Source organism: Poecilia reticulata, chromosome 9 (genome assembly GCF_904066995.2).
Source record: "Poecilia reticulata chromosome 9, P_reticulata-male-v2, whole genome shotgun sequence".
Lineage (NCBI taxonomy): Eukaryota > Metazoa > Chordata > Actinopteri > Cyprinodontiformes > Poeciliidae > Poecilia > Poecilia reticulata.
In genome coordinates, this window is record NC_088838.1 from 4,618,782 (window position 1) to 4,635,824 (window position 17,043).

At 40.5% G+C, this 17,043-nt stretch overlaps 1 protein-coding gene across 3 annotated transcripts in view; it reads left to right on the forward strand.

Moving 5' to 3' along the window:
- Window positions 1-10,918, forward strand: part of loxl2b (lysyl oxidase-like 2b) — a 47,924-nt gene extending 37,006 nt beyond the window's left edge. For all 3 annotated transcript variants that reach the window (XM_008417307.3, XM_008417306.3, XM_081611278.1), the window contains 6 exons: window positions 3,400-3,565; window positions 4,555-4,795; window positions 5,619-5,734; window positions 6,812-6,948; window positions 7,050-7,161; window positions 7,936-10,918. In XM_008417307.3, coding sequence (XP_008415529.1) covers window positions 3,400-3,565; window positions 4,555-4,795; window positions 5,619-5,734; window positions 6,812-6,948; window positions 7,050-7,161; window positions 7,936-8,006 — 843 coding nt within the window. In that variant the 3' untranslated portion in view covers window positions 8,007-10,918. The remainder of the gene's footprint in view (window positions 1-3,399; window positions 3,566-4,554; window positions 4,796-5,618; window positions 5,735-6,811; window positions 6,949-7,049; window positions 7,162-7,935) is intronic.
- Window positions 10,919-17,043: the final 6,125 nt, after the last annotated feature.

Consider the following 17,043-nt stretch of genomic DNA (forward strand, 5'->3'; position numbering starts at 1 on the left):
AACATATTTTATAAAATGCCTAAATATATGCAAATGCAAATATATGTCAATTATGACATCACTCTCTCTGTGATGTCATAATATCATTCTCTTTTGTTATGACATCATAAAAAAACAGTCTCTAAGTACTTGAACTTTCCCAAGATATTTCATTCGAACACTGAAGAAAGACTGGAAACTTGTTGTAAAACTTGTAAGATGGAGGATCCGGAGTTCATTGAGGAACTTGAAGAATTTTATATTAGGATTCAAAGAAGGAGGTTAGAATATTTGAATACAGAGGAATTACTAGGTGAAATGGCAGGACTGATAAAGACACTTAAAAGATCTTACAATTTAGATGAGTCTGATGAAGATCAAATAGTGGAGGCTCTAATCCAAAATCTGAACGGAGAAGTGAGGCAGCAGCAGCGTCCACCCTGGAGCATGTGGACTTTTTTGTCTGATTGCGGAGAGTCCTTTATGAGCGGGTTGAGTTTAGGCCTGGGTTTTGGGGCAGTTGCAGGCATTCTACTGACTGTGTGTTCAAAACTCCTGTCCTAAACTGTCCTGTCCTCTTCTGAATCTGGATGGTGCTCGAGGGAGGGGTTCCCATCAACCTGATCTTCAGTTGCAGAACCTGGCTCTTGGGACGTGGAATGTCTCCTCTCTGGGGGAGATTGGGAGAGGGGTTCCTGCCTCAAGTGGAGGAGTTTAAGTATCTGGAGATCTTCTTCACAAATTAAGGAAAAAGGGAGCAGATCGACAAGGGGATTGAGGTAGTGCCTGCTGTGAAGCAGGCGCTGTACCGGTCTGTAGTGGTGAAGAGAGAGCCGAGTCAAACAGAGACAGCTCTCGATTTACCAGTCGATCTACGTTCCCACCTCATCTATGGTCATGAGCTTTGGGTTATGATCAAACGAACAAGATCACGGATAGAAGCGGCCAAAATGGGTTTCCTCTGCAGGGTGTCTGGGCTCTCCCTTAGAGGTAGGGTGAGAAGCTCCAACATCTAGGAGGGACTCAGAGTAGAGCCGCTGCTTCTCCAAGTTGAGAGGACCCAGTTGAGGTGGCTCGGGCGTCTGGTAAGGATGCCTCCTGGACGCCTCCCTGGTGAGGTGTTCCGGGCATGTCCCACCGGGAGGAGGCCCCAAGGAAGACCCAGGACATGCTGGAGGGACTATTTCTCTCGGCTGGTCTGGGAACCGAGGAGCTGGAAGAAGTGGCTGGGGAGAGGGAAGTCTGGGCCTCCCTTCTGAAGCTGCTGCCCCATGACCCAGAAAGAGCGGAGGAAAATGGATGGATGGACAAAGATTTTTGTTAACATGCACTTTCTAAGGGCTCGGCATGTAAGAGGATGAGGAGGTTCTACAAACAATTCTACGGATGATTTTTCACATTCACTTCTTTTGCATGACCTGTGGAGGGTCAAAGGTCAAGTTTTATTCACCAGTTAGTTGTTTTCTTTGTTTAATTCCCTGAAATTGATTCACTTACCTGGGGATTATATTGTTTCTTCGGTGGAAAAGGAGGAGAAAGGTTACTACTTATCTTGACAACATGAATACAAACACGATAGAAGAAAAGACTAAATAGATTCCTCAAAGTGAGGTCCTTACCTGGGGCCTTGGGACTTTCTGTTTGGAAGCCACGTCGTGGTCTTCTGGACATTCTTTCCTGCCATGAAGAGAAAACGACATTACTCACCTGGAATGTATTGCTTCATTTTGTAATGGACAACCAGGTTGTTTACCTGTGATTTTGGGTTTTCTTTGGTTACCTGCAGCATCCCCTGAATTGGGTGGTTCATTTGGAGGTACTGGTTCTAAAAAGTTTTATATACTTTGATTGTAATGTGGGCTACACAGTGGTGCAGTTGGTAGAGCTGTTGCCTTGCAGCAAGAAGGTTCTGGGTTCGATTCCCAGCCCCAGTCTTTCTGCATGGAGTTTGCATGTTCTCCCTGTGCATGCGTGGGTTTTCTCCGGGTACTCCGGTTTCCTCCCACAGTTCAAAAACATGACTGTCAGGTTAATTGGCCTCTCCAAATTGTCCCTAGGTGTGAGTGTGTGTGTGTGCATGGTTGTTTGTCCCATCTGTCTCCTTGTTGCCCTGCGACAGACTGGCGACCTGTCCAGGGTGACCCCGCCTCTCGCCCGGAACGTTAGCTGGAGATGGGCACCAGCAACCTTCCCCACCCCACAAAGGGACAAGGGTGTAAGAAAATGGATGGATTTAAAAGAGTTATGCTAATTGGTTTTGCTTACCATCAAAGTAAAGAAGTAACTGAAGCTTTGTTTATTTCTATTTTACCCTTTTGACTTGATCAGTGTTTCTTGACATTTCTGACTAACAAGCCATAACTTCCTATAATATAAATTTGACATGAAACACAGCGTCAGAGCAATAACTAAAGAAGTTTTAAAACAACCTGAATTAGGCAAACGAGGCTCAACGAGAGTTCAAGTTGGTTGGGAAGAAAGAAGTAAGGGAGGCAAAAAAAAAATAATCCTTCAAAGTTCATCTGTTGCAAAGAGCGCCATCTAAACCAACCCTTTGACAGGAGGCTGCAAGACTTCCTCTCTTGGTTCATGAAGATGTTTCGTTCTAATCAATCACGGTTGATTAGTGGGTGAACTCACAGTTGCACAGAGAACCCATTGCTTTTCTACAGCAGACAGTCGCTCCCCGCTCTTGCAGGTACTGCGTCTCCCCGCTAAATCTTTTAGGGGTACGCAGTACCCGACCGTACCCCCTTACTTTCACCCCTGGTTATAAGGTTATTTCCTCTTCAAAAACATACCTGGAGTGTTGTCTTGACTCTTTCATGCATGTCTGAGAAATCTCCCATGGCAACCATTCAGCTTTGTAAAACACCTGGGTGGAACCAAGTACCGCATTTGAAGATGGAGCTCCTCCTTGGAGCTCCTTCAGACTAGCCAGCAGCAATTAGTAAACACCCGCTGAGCTCATTTTAGGAGCTGCTTCTCAGAGCAATGCTGGCAAAAGCATTATTAAAGGGTTAATATAGGAGCCATGTTGTGATGACTTCCTGAAGACGGAGTTTCAGAAAGAGCAGGAGCTTTTTTAAAGAGCCTCTGCCAATTTCAAGGCGTTAAATTACAAAGTCAAATGTCTTGTAGCATTTTATTATGACTGAAGGTAACATAGTTACTTGATAGCACAGTGTGCCTGAAAAATACATAATACTGCCCCTTCAAACATTTGAGTTTAAAGTTTTTATTTTTAGTTCCATCACAGTAATGTGGAACATATGTAAGGATTTCAAAAATTTTTTTACAATATGCTGTAATTAAAGAGGTTTATTGTGTCAGTTCTACTCATGAAACCTCTTTTTGTTTTTTTTGTTTTTTCTGTACTTTAGAAAATAATTTTGCCTCTGAACGTTTGTGCGTCCACAGGAGACGTGGTATTGGCCGGGTGAGGTCAGTGCTGACGGTGTGGTGATGAGCGGCGTTCGCTGCTCCGGAACTGAGATGTCTCTGTCCCACTGTCTGCACCACGGACCCCACCTCAGCTGCCCCAGAGGAGGGGGACGCAACTCCGCCGGAGTCTCCTGCTCTGAAAGTAAGACTCTGGGAAAGGCTAATCAAAAGCCTCACTTCTGCTCAGCATTAAGCATAATATTAAAAATGTGTCATAAATTGTATTTCACTTTGATTTGGCAAAGTGTTCACACTCCTGTGAATTTGAACGTGTATTTTATGTGACAGAATAGAGTGGGTGATATGGACCTGGACTTTTATCGTGATATTTTCTTGTACTAATGTGATAAGAAATGTGTGTGTTGGAATGGCCCAGTCAAAGCTCAGGTCTAAATCCAGCAGAGTTTCTATATCAACACTTGAACATTGATATTCACATATGTCTTTGAATAACCCAAAATATTGAGTCAGCAATGGTTGTTATACGTAATAGATTTGGATAGCTATTAATTATTAAAAGACAATTAAAATGAACAGCAAGAATGACTCTTAAAGATTCTCAAAACATTGCAAAAGTTTCCAATAAAATACAGTATTTTGAACAGAAAAACCTTCATTACAGATGATGTCTGCTTTCCAGGTTCGGTAATAATCATATGTAGTTCCCAGAAGTTTCTGTTTTCTTTTGGGCCAATAAAAACCTGACTTATTCTACAGTTTCCTCTAGCATGGAGCAAAAGCTTTCCTTGGCTTGGAAAAGCCCAAAGTCCAGTCGGTTTCATCTGTTTCTTTGTGTTAAAACCTGCTGTCAACATTTGAAGCATACACTGTGTTTCAACCGCATAGTAGTTTAAGGGGGACGCATAGTTTTGCAAAGAGCTGTAAACTGACTGCAAACTTTAGTTTTCAGTCATAAAAGTAAATTTTCCTTCCCCTTTTACACAAAGTTTACCAAATCTGTGTTAAACTGTTAAAGAGCCTTTGTCAGAGAGAAATCCCTGGTTCTTTCTTGGAATCTGTTGTTTGGAACAGAAAACACTTGTTTACTTAGCATGCAGTCATCTCTCTGTGTTTCTAAATATCTTTGGTCTCCGTCTTTTCTTCTTCATTTTTTTTCCTTCCCACCTTTAGCGGCTCCCGACCTGGTGCTGAACCCTCAGGTGGTGGAGCAGACCACCTACATGGAGGACCGGCCCATGTTCATGCTGCAGTGTGCGTACGAGGAGAACTGCCTGGCCTCCAACTCTGACCAGACGCCGGCCAACTCGTACCGCCGCCTGCTGCGCTTCTCCTCTCAGATCCACAACAACGGCCAGTCCGACTTCAAGCCCAAAGCTGCCAAGCACCTGTGGGTGTGGCACGACTGTCACAGGTCTGTCAGGATGGAAATGTTTCTAGAAACAAAGCATGGGCATTCATTGCGCTGTTTATCATCTATTGTGAAAAATGTCTTATCATGATAAGAATTTTGATCCATCGTTGTCCCCATAGATTTCAGCTGTTGATAATAAGCAAAACAAAACTGACAGCATCATCGGAGATGTTATTTTTGCTATTTTCTTCATTGATTGCTTCATTAGAGCATCGATATATATCAGAAATTTTGAAAATATGATTAAATGCAGTTATTAAGTGCAGCTTAGTGATATACGTAGATCAAATCTTTTTTTAAGTAAGTGGCATCCTGAAGAAGCCACTAGAATTTTTTGAATTCGCAGTTTTCTTGAATTCTTTAATTTTTTTCAAGATCAGTATTTAGGTTTGTGGCGCTATGACTGATGTGCCATGCAGACTAGCTTTTTATGATGATGTTGATTATCACAAAAGAATATATATTAAAAATGAAGCAAGATACATTTAGGCTTTTGTGTGCATGTGTGCGCACGCGTGTGTGCGTGTTCTTGTATTTGATACAAGTAGATATTTAAAATATATTACCTTGTGGGGACTGTATGCTTCTTATGGGGCCCAAAGTTCACACCTCATAAGAAGAAGTGTTGTTTTTGGGTTGTGGTTTAGATTTAATATTAAGGTGTGCTGTGTACTGGTAATGGTCAGGTTTATGGTAAAAGTCAGGTTAGGCTGTAAAAAGTAATGAAAAAAGAATGGAAGTTAATGCAAAGTCCTTGTGAAGATTGAAAGACATACTGTATGTGTGTTTGCGTGCATGTGTGTGTGTGTGTGTGTGTGTGTAGGCATTATCACAGCATGGAGGTGTTCACAACATATGACCTGTTCAGCCTAAATGGAACCAAAGTGGCAGAGGGACACAAAGCAAGTTTCTGCCTGGAGGACTCAGAATGTGATGAAGGTTGGAATCTCGTTGCTGCTGCTTTTAATGATGATGTAATAACAACAAAACACATTTTCAAAATGTTCTCATCTCAAATAGTCTTCATTTTAACTTAGATGTTGCCTCAAGTGAGTATAAAAGCCAAAGGTCTTTCCATAGTTTGTTTAGCTAATTTTGTTCTGCTTTTAATATTTTAATGTTGTTGTTATTATTATTATTGTCCTGGGTAATCTGTGCTTACTGTACAGCACTTTGGGTAAACATGCTGGGTTTTTTAAGTGTGCTCAAAAATAACTGAATGGAAAGGACGTACCAAAGATGTGCTGTGGCAGCTCTGCCACTAGGGGGAAGAACTAGTGGGCTGGGTCAACCTGTTGACTTCAGGCATATTTCTACTATATTCATCCTTCTCCTACATCAGGATGTGCCCCCTATTGGTCAAAACTAGACAGTATGGTCTAAATTGGAGTCAATGCCTGATGTTGCCTAAATACAATATGACAATATTTTTCTCACTCAAGTCATTCATTTCCACTCTGCCTGCCACTTCAGTGGCCTTGATGCCTTCAGTTTTTATATATTTAGAGACCTATATGTAAAAGCTAACAGAGAGTATGAAAACTGAAAAGGAAGTGAGGAAAATGTGGGTTAAATCATATCACCCGCACAATGATATTGAATTAGAGGTTATACAATGTAAGTAGATGTTTTCCCAAAGTCCTACTGTCTTAGTTCAGTATAAATAAATCTAAGATTAAACCAATTGTTCTGCAAAGCAACATCATATCATTTCTTAGCTTGTCTGCTATGATGTCCAGGCATCAAAAACCTACAGAATGCATTTATTTGTTTACCTGTGTTTTTTGCAACAAACTTCTCAGAAATTACATTTATTGTTATTCAAGTCATATAGTCTGCTTTTCCCCAAAGGGGAGAATATCTGGTTGTCTTGAATATGTCTGTGAAGTGAAGATACAAATGATAATTCCTTCTTATGTCGCCCTCTAGTGGTCATATACTATGGATCACCTTGTGAAAAGGAAATCATTTTCTCCAAGGAGTTTGCAGTGAAGTTATCTTACTTTATCTTTGTAGGTATTGAAAAGAAGTATGAATGTGCTAACTTTGGAGAGCAGGGCATCACTGTAGGCTGCTGGGATACCTACAGGCATGACATTGACTGCCAGTGGGTCGACATTACCGACGTCAAACCTGGGGATTATATTTTTCAGGTGATTTGTCCTTTTGTTTCTTCTTTTTATTGGTTGTGTTTTTGCGATGTCTTCTCTCTGCAGCCTCGACTTTGGTTTCATTCTTGCCCGTCCTTTAACAGATTGTAATTAACCCTAATTACGAAGTGCCAGAATCAGACTACACCAATAACATCACCAAATGCAGATGTCGATATGACGGTCATCGTGTGTGGATGTACAGCTGCCATAATGGTGAGACCCTGCTATGATTTTGAAGAGTGGCCGCAGCTTTTACTGTCTTTGGGGGGCCATTTGTTTTTTCACCAAAATTTTCACTTTAGTCTTTTCTGCATTTAATGAGACATTCAAAAAGAGTGACCCAAATATGGAGCCTTGTGGAATCCCACATGGAATTTCATCACTTACTGTGATCAAATAATCCTCCAAGTATTTGAAGGAACTTTATTTAAGCATCTCTTCATGGAGGTACAGCACTTTACAGCACATGGACCTACATATTTGGGTCACCTTTTTCTTTGTTTGTGTCAACTATAAAAAAATCTGTATTAAAAAAATAAAGTATCCCCCTCTGCCAGTCACTCTACACACTCTTATGTGTCATAGTTTTGCTTTAACCAGGACTTGTGTGTTATTTTTTAAAAAAGTACAAAGTCCGTACCTATAGTCAGATCTTTTTACATTCATTTAGTCATGATTCAGATTCATTACCTTTTAGTCATTTGTAGAATTCACCTGCAATACCATTTATCAGTTTTGCTCAAATTTGCATTTTTACTGTTACATGCATCTAAAATAAGTTAATGAAACAATTAGCTTATTTTAATTTGTTATATATTTAATATTTCTTAGAATCAACTATTTCATAGCAACATTCTTCACTTTGAGCTGAAGACTTTGCTAAACCTATTTGCTGCTAACACCTTATAATCAATTTACTTTGTAACTTTTTGATATAATTTGTTATGCAGTATTTGGCCAATTCTATTTCTGCTGCTCTGCCTCTAGATGGCTCATTGAGCTCTGAGACAGAGATGATGTTCCCAGGCCTCCTAAACAACCAGGTGACCCACAGGTAAAAACAACAGAGTGGAGTCGAGAGGCGGTCACCTCCGATGGGAAGAGTCCCACCAACCACTACCCATTCCATCTGGGCTGGATTCTACTTCCTGTCCCTGAATGAATCATCACTTCTTCTCCTCACATTTCTTCCTCTACCCTCCTCTCACTTCCCAGCACATAGTATGTGTTGACCTCTTCTGTCCATCACTCTCTGTGATGATGATGGGACTGGTGAAGCTTTGTTTGGGTCTGTGACAGAGAGACTATTTCACTTACTGTGATCAAATAAGAACTTTATTTAAACATCTCTCCATGGCAGTGCAGCACTTTAAGAAGCACTCAACCGCAGAACCTGGTGGATGTTGTTTCTGTAGTTTTGTCCCCACCTGGAAGATTATCTTCAATGGAGAACTACTTTTTGTTTTCTTCTAATTTGATCAACTCTTTAATGTTTGACATCCAGTCTTTAGAAAACAAGAAATCTATTCATCACTACTCCCAAGTGATGCTTGAACTGCCACATTCTAACAGGACATAAGGACCAGTTCTGAAATATTGGCAGTATTTGCTTTATCTTCTCCTTGGCAGACTTAGTAAATTACCCTATACCCATTTTTTGAAGAGTTGCTGAATAATCCAGTGGGGGTGAGGGGTCGGGGGTGGGTTTGTTAGAAAAGTGTGTTAGAAGTATTGTTATTTTTTCAAAAAGTGAAATTTTGTTGTATAATTCAGCTGTAATGAGTGGTTGTTAATGCCAAACTTGCATATAAGCTAGTGTGTCATTCATACGCTGCCACCTCCTGGTTAACCCGTGTAAGCACTTCAGTTAATAACCAAATACTGATATACATGTATTGTTGCATTGGAAAACCTTGCTTTTCCATTGGTATAAACGTGCAAGAGGTGTAAGAACTGAGGTCCCCGATTCCCTTCCATCAATGTTTTGTCAAAAAAGCAAACTGTTGTTATTTGTGCTTCTCTTAAACATCCACGTTCAATGATCCTTAAAGGGGAAGTACTTCAAAGACACAATGATACATCATAAGTTCATCATTTGTTATAAATTCTCTTCTAAGCAGATTGTGACCGAATGTAAGACGAGCATGGTTTCAGTCACAGATCATTCCTTAAAAACTTTGATAGAAAGTTCAGAAAAAGGCCTGACCACGGAGCATGTTAGAGCTCAGGGATGTCAGCTAGCTTCAGTGACCGGACTAAAGCTAAACTTAGTGGAAACAAGTTAAACGTGTCGTTTGTTTTACCTTTGCAGACCAAGAAATGACGTACTCCATGTTTCTGAGTTAGATTTGCCTCACAAGTCAGAGTACCAAGTGAGAAACCATTTGGATTTGCCAGTAGTTATGATTCAAAACAATACAAGCTGGTAACAATGTAGTTCTATTCTACGCTCCCATTTGTTTTTACTGCAGCATCCATTCATCATTCATCCATGTTCTTTACACCCTTGTCCCTCAGTGGGGTCGGGAGGGTTGCTGGTGCCCATCTCCAGCTAGCGTTCTGGGCGAGAGGCGGGGTCACCCTGGACAGGTCACCAGTCTGTCGGAGGGCAACACAGAGACACACAGGACAAATGGACCATGCACACACACTCACACCTAGGGACAATTTGGAGAGGCCAATCAACCTGACAGTCATGATTTTGGACTGTGGGAGGAAACTGGAGTACCCGGAGAAAACCCACGCATGCACAGGGAGAACATGCAAACACCATACAGAAAGACCGGGACCGGGAATCGAACCCAGAACCTTCTTGCTGCAAGGCAACAGCTCTGAGCTTTTTGGGTGCCTTCACACCAGCCTTGTTTGGTCTGCTTTAATCGAACTGGTGGGAACCAAACCCACCTCTCAGTTCGGTTGAGGTGAACTCTGGTGCGGTTAAATGCATATATGAATGCCAAGCGGTCCGGAGACCGCTCTAAGTGCAGGAAGTGGACTACAGCGCCAGGCATTCTGGGTAAATACAACTAAAACAAACAAATTAGTCAAATTAGACAAATTAGAGAAATGGCTGGTGGTCTTTTACCAAAGACAAAAGAGGTTTTCATATTTCCTTCAGCGGTTTTGGTGCAGTGCTACCACAGGCGAGGAGGGGAACAGGTTGCTCAAATTGTTTGGTTGGTTTTGCAGTGTGAAACTGTACCAACAGCATGGAACCATTTGGGGAACAGATAGAAGAAATCAGAAGTTAATTTTTCCTTCTGATGGAACAGTTTATTTATAAAGCTTCTACTGTTTTATAAATCTGTCAACTATATTGGATATTGAGGTCATGGTTGTTCTGCACTTTTGAAGTTGGAACTCCAGATTCAGGGAGGAGTAAAACTGTTTTTTCTAACTTGGAACATGCCTGAAGTAAGCTTCACATTGACAAATCCAGATGGGCTTCCTATTAAATTCCTAAATGACTTTGTTGGCTCACAATAGGAGCAAATATGAGAGCACATCTATTAATCAAGCAATGAGTGGAACTAGTGTAGGGCATACCTGGGATTCAGTATAAACCTGCAACAAACTGGCATAAATATCAGGCCAGTATGAAACCTGTGGAACATTCTTTGTGGGTCTCATTAACCATCCGTATGTTCCTCCAGCAGCAGCAGCAGCAGCAGCAGCACAGGTTTGGGGAAGAACTTCTTTCTACCCGGTGATGGCACAGATACCATTTTTGGCATTTTCTTTTTTCTTTTTTACTTAATTTTATTACTTGTTTGTCATTCTTTGTATTTTAAGGTATGTGAATTTTGTTTATTTGTACTTTTTTCGTCATGGTGCTATCTAACTGGCCCTCTGTTTTCTGAGGGTTCAGTACATGGTGAACAGCTGCATTATGTGTATACTAACAGTATACTTGAATTGAAATAATGTGCTTTTTGTATGTTGACCTATAATAAAGAGTTAAGCAACTGAATCAGTGTGCCACTGAATGTTCATTGTGTATTTATTGCAAAACAATTCATTTTGTCAAATTACAACCACAAACTTCAAAGCAATTTATTGGAATTCCATGTAGATTGCAATGTTGCACATAATAGTTAAGTAAAATGAAAATAATTTTTTTCTAATAATAAACGGAAAAGTGTATCGCCTTCACAAAGGCAGTATTATGTAAAACTGATTTTGGTTTTAGCTTTACATCATGTTATAATGTTGTTGTTTAAGGGTTAAGATGGGAGCCATGTGATAACTCCCTGAAGGCGGAGTTTCAGAAAGACGAAGTGTTTCTTAAAGAGACAGAGGCCCAATTTCAATGCGTTAAATTATGAAGTCAAATTTCTTTTAAGACAAGTTTGACGTATATGTGGTGTTCCAGACACAGAAATGAATGAACCTCTAGATTTCAGATTCTGAGAGACTTTTGGTGTGATCATGCTCCTGTGCGGTGGAGGCTGTTTGGTAGCAAATTTAAAGATAAATAAATATAGCAAATCACCACTGGAGGGCGCTCTTGCTGTGCACTAGAGATGTGAGCTGTTTCTGTTCAGAGGAGGAGATGTCCTTTAATTAAAATAAACATTGCCATGTGCTGCTTCCAGTTATCTGCTTAAATATTGTTGTATTTAACTATTGTGTATCATACACAACACTATACAGTATTTTTATAACAACCGAAAGTAACATAATTACTTGATTGTTCTATAAAATGGCTCTTTGTGTGTGCAAAACATAATACTGCCCCTTTAAAGCTGTAACTAGGGTAAAAGAGGGGATTCTACAAAGCATTGCTTCAGGGAGACAGAACATAAAAATGAGGAAACCCTTTTACATTTTCCCTCAACGATACAATTATTCATCATTTTGCTTTGGTGCGTCAGATATGAACCTAATAAATCACATTGAAGTTTGAAGCACAACATAACAAAACAGGAAGAAGTCCAGGGAGTATGGATACCTTTTCAAGCCTGTCTATGTATTTTTGTTCAAGTAATGATGTTATATTTGAAAAGAATTGCACAAAACCTGCATACAGGATTTTGTGTAGTGGTGGATTTATGCTCAACGCATTTCCGAGGACTTTTATGTTGTTTTTTTCTCTCTATTAGGCTTTGATTGATTGACTTTTGTTCTTCTAGTAGATGGAAAATTCTCCCCAAAGTAGGCTGGAAGTTCTCACCAGCATTCAAAGTCTAGACACTTGAGGAAGTGAATAAATATGTTCCATTACTGTAGGATGTGAAAAATAAACTTTATCCCATGAAACAGGTGAACATGGGATTCAACAGAGATATGATCAGACCAGATCAGATCAGATCAGATCAGATCAGATCAGATCAGATCAGATCAGACCAGACCAGATCAGATCAGATCAGATCAGATCAGATCAGATCAGACCAGACCAGATCAGACCAGACCAGACCAGACCAGATCAGATCAGATCAGATCAGACCAGACCAGACCAGACCAGACCAGACCAGACCAGATCAGATCAGATCAGATCAGATCAGATCAGACCAGACCAGACCAGATCAGATCAGATCAGATCAGATCAGATCAGATCAGATCAGATCAGATCAGACCAGACCAGACCAGATCAGATCAGATCAGACCAGACCAGACCAGACCAGACCAGATCAGATCAGATCAGATCAGATCAGATCAGACCAGACCAGACCAGATCAGATCAGATCAGATCAGATCAGATCAGATCAGATCAGATCAGACCAGACCAGACCAGATCAGATCAGATCAGATCAGATCAGATCAGATCAGATCAGATCAGACCAGATCAGACCAGACCAGACCAGACCAGACCAGACCAGACCAGATGAAATAATACTTTGTTCATATTCTGGGAAATTTCAGATGCAAGTGGCATCCATAAAACTTACACATACACATGATCATGTGATTTAAAAAATTCACGTTATAAAAATACAAATACAAGATTACTAAAAGAGGAAAAACAGTGTGATGGTAATCCAACACTGGCCTCTTGTGGCTCACAGCCGCCATTACATGTTTTCTCTCTTGAAGTTGGACTTTTTCTAAAACACATTACTGGAGTTTGTCTGCCTGTTGTTGACAGAGTCTGTTGAAGCAGTTATTGGTTCATGTTTGCAGGGAGAACTGCCGATTATCTACAGGGCGATAACCAGTGAAATGTTTTAGTAACTTCTCAAGCCACAAACAAAAAAAGGCTTTCTGTATGAACACTGGCCCTAATCTCACCGATAGATCAGTGAAACGTATCTTAAAGCTGCAGTATTAATGAAAAATAATTGTATAAAAGTTAAACACTGCATCTTTAAAAGCAGAATAAACCGGGCATTTTCTGTCACTGCTCCTAATTTATACAACTCACCCTTCAATATCAGACCTGGTCATAGTGTGGAACACTTCAAAACTCTCCTTAAAACTTATTTTTATTCTTTGGCATTTAAGGCCTGACATTGTAATCTACCTGTCCTGTCTGTTTAATTGATTGTTTTATTTCGGCGTGTCCTTATTGGTGGTTTTATTAATGCTGTGTAGCACTTGGTGCAGCTAATAGCTGCTTTAAAGTGCCTTATAAATAAGGCTGACATTGACATGAAGGGGAGTTTTGTTCTCTTCCTTCGCAACATGCATTCTCAGAAAGAGGCACTGCTGTAAATCCAACGACACAATGAAAGTGGTTGTCTACACGGGGCGCCCCCTGCTGGTCCAGAAGAAGGAGGCCAATCTGCTTGGTCTCCAGACAAGAACTTTTTAAGATAATTTAATAATAAACGGAACTCGCTGCACAGATTGAGGATTAACTGCAAAATATGTGATTAAATTTAAACCTTTTTTCGTTTTTTTTTTTTTTTGGTAAAGTGCCTTGCGATGGCATTTGGTGTGAAATGGCATTACATTTATAAACTGTATTAAATTGAACTGAACTTAAAATCACTTCAGTGACCTGGAGCCTCACTAACTTCATTTCACCACAAAGTGAAGGGAGTTAAACCCAAAAGAACAACTTTGATCCTGGAAGAAACGCAGGCGACCCGAAGCAGGAAGGAGGAAAACCCAAAATGCTTCAAATAAAGTCATACCGTTTAAGAAAATGTCCAGGAAATGCAAAACTATTTAAAAAGGAATTTATGAGTAAAACAAAAATTCTCTCCATCATCCTTTTTATCTAACAAATGGAAACAATTTCACTAATCATCAAATGTAAATAGTTGCAACAGACGATCTAGAGGAGCTAAAACACCAAAGCTAATAACAGCAATCAGGACGATCGATCGAATTGTTACACTTTTCACGGTTTCTTACAATGTTGCCAATCGTCAGGAGTGATCAGAAATCAATCGGAGGGTAAAGGTCAAGCGTGTTCTAGTGCAGTTTGACAACCAGTGAACTGTAAGCGGGGGACTGTCAAAGAGGTCAACGTTTTTCAGGCTCAGAAAACGGCGTGCTGCTTTCAGGACATCTTTACCGTTAATACCAACATACAATCAACGGCTGTAACGAGGTGGAACTCACACAAACTGGACACACCAGACTCTTGTGAAACAGGCTGCGCCGGAGCCAAGATCAAGTGGAATGTAGTAATTATAACGAGCGCAGCCAGTTGGATTTTAAGAGCCGGTTTAATAGCCGGAGAGCTCTTAACCGACTTTATCCACCAGAGATGATCCTGGCATGTTGCTCAGGTGGGGTCGATGAGGCCTGGAGCTTTATCCAGATCCTGCCAACTGCTGCTCACAAGAAAACACAAAGACAACACTGTTCACCCACCAGCAACTCCTGATGAGTAATCCTCAGGGACTGGAACTTTAAAAGCTATTGGTGGTGGAAAAAAAGACAGTAAAACCAAAGAGACAACACTACAGAGATACAGGATGTAACTATATAATTATAAGCTAGACTGAAGACCTGCTCAGGGTGACCCCGCCTCTCGTCTGCTGACCGCTGCAGACTGGCACCAGCAGCCCCCAGTAGGGATGAACATTTTGGATAAAGGAACAAACTTACTCACATGTGATTTTAATTCTGTTTCTTATTTAATTGAAATGCCACAATTGTGGGGTTTCCTTTTCAACATTAAAGCTAACGGAACAAAATTGTGCGTACATAATGGAAATGCAGCTACTGATGGTCAGACATACTGATGGTGGTGGCACTGTCATGGTCGGTGACCTGAAATTGTGAATTCTGCTCTCTACTAGAAAATGCTGAAGGAAACTGTCTGCAGCCAGACAACAATCTAAAGCGCATCACCTACAGTTCATATAAAACAAAGGTTTTACAGTGGCCTAGTCCAAAACTGGACTTAAAAGCCAGCAGTTTGGCTAGATGAAATAATTTGGACCAAAATCTCTCCACTGCGATGGAAAAGCCTTATTGCCTGTTGTTGCAGATTTTAGGTTTATTTTACCACAAATGGCAAGGATGATTGAATAAATACATTCTTTTAATAATTGAAATCATGTGAAAACTTTTTTTATGCTTACTCTGTGATGATACTAAAATTCAAGTGTGACAAAAAAGGCCAAAATAGAAGACATATGAAAGGAGAAAATACATTATGACTTGTTCATTAAGGAATCCAAGCACAATGAGTTATTTTTTTTGTGTTGTTTCAGAAACTGACGGTCTGACGGATCTTCTTCTAACTCGCTTAGAAAGTTTGTTTAATGAAACATTCAACAAATTCATTCAACTTGTTAAGCTAGTTAGAAAAGGATCTGTCAGACCGTCAGTTTCCAAAACAACACACACACAAAAAAAACCTCATAAATGCAAACAAGATTGCAGAGCCCAATTGTCTCCATCTCCCGGTCCGGCCCGGTCATCTGGTAAAAGCCAGGTCCAGCTTCCCATGGGAACATTTAGTATGTCATCATTCTAAACTGCCTTCTGATCTGTGAGTTGGTGTTTAAATGAGTGAAGGTCTGAGTCCTGCAGGCTAAATGAGGCAAATTTCAACAGTTTATATGACAAGAAAAGCTAAAAGTTCAGACCAGTAACAACAGAGGAAACACAGGGCTGGTAGTTTAAAGTGCTCAGAACTGTTAAAACTCAAGTTGGCAGAGTGGCTTCACCAGATTCCAGTCACAACCTCTGGGAATGGCTGTACACAGGAGCAACGTCCAAAGAACAGTTGGAAGAAACCAGAGTCCTCAGTCTCACACACGTCTTAGATCTCCAACAGAGAATGGATGCTTGGACTGAAGGTTTGCTGCACAGTGTAGAAACTCATCCAGTTTTGTTTTGACGACTGGGCAAACATTCTGGACCCTTTGATGAGCCAAATATGCAGACATACAGGACGCATATGTAAAGCTGCGTCTCTGGCTGTTTTACTAGGGGGTAAAGAAATGACAAGTGACACAAAACAAAAATAGCCAACATCGTTTCTAGCTAGTCTCAGGAATTCCTTGAACGGCCATCAAACTAAACAGTCACCACAAGATTGTTGTGTAGTTTAGATTCAAGTTATTTTCTTACAGGCTCAGGTTTCTGTGGTGCTTTTATTAAACCTGCAGCGCAGAGAAACCTAAACGAGAATGAACAATGTAAAGTTGTGTTAATCTACTTATAACCTAAATACAGCCGTAGGAAGCTTAGCCGGTTCACACACACACAGCTCCGCTCCCATCAGTCACACACTCCAAAAGAGTTGCACTCGACTCACCCTGCAGTTACAACAAGCGACAAAATGGAGCTCGAAGATGTTAAACAAAAGCTAAAAACGGGAGAGGTTACGATGCTTACGCAAAGTTTAACCTGAAAACGAACACAGTAAAATCTTAATTAAAATGTAGAATTTAATTAACGACTAATGTTGACGGTCTGTAGAACAACAACAATGCCAGAGAGAACTTGTTCTATAGTTACCAAAAATCGAGAACGATTTCTGAATCCTCAGAAATCGGTGTTAGGTGTTGAGTTCACTGTGGCGTCTGGCAAACATGATGGAAAACGTCGAGCCTTGATCTAAACACACCAAATGTTCATGAGCTTCAGTTTAATTTGAGTTAATTATCTGTGAATTATCTGAAATTTATAAACTAAAACCTACACTTTTTTTTTAAAGGACTCAACAAAGCAAAGCACAGCACAGCA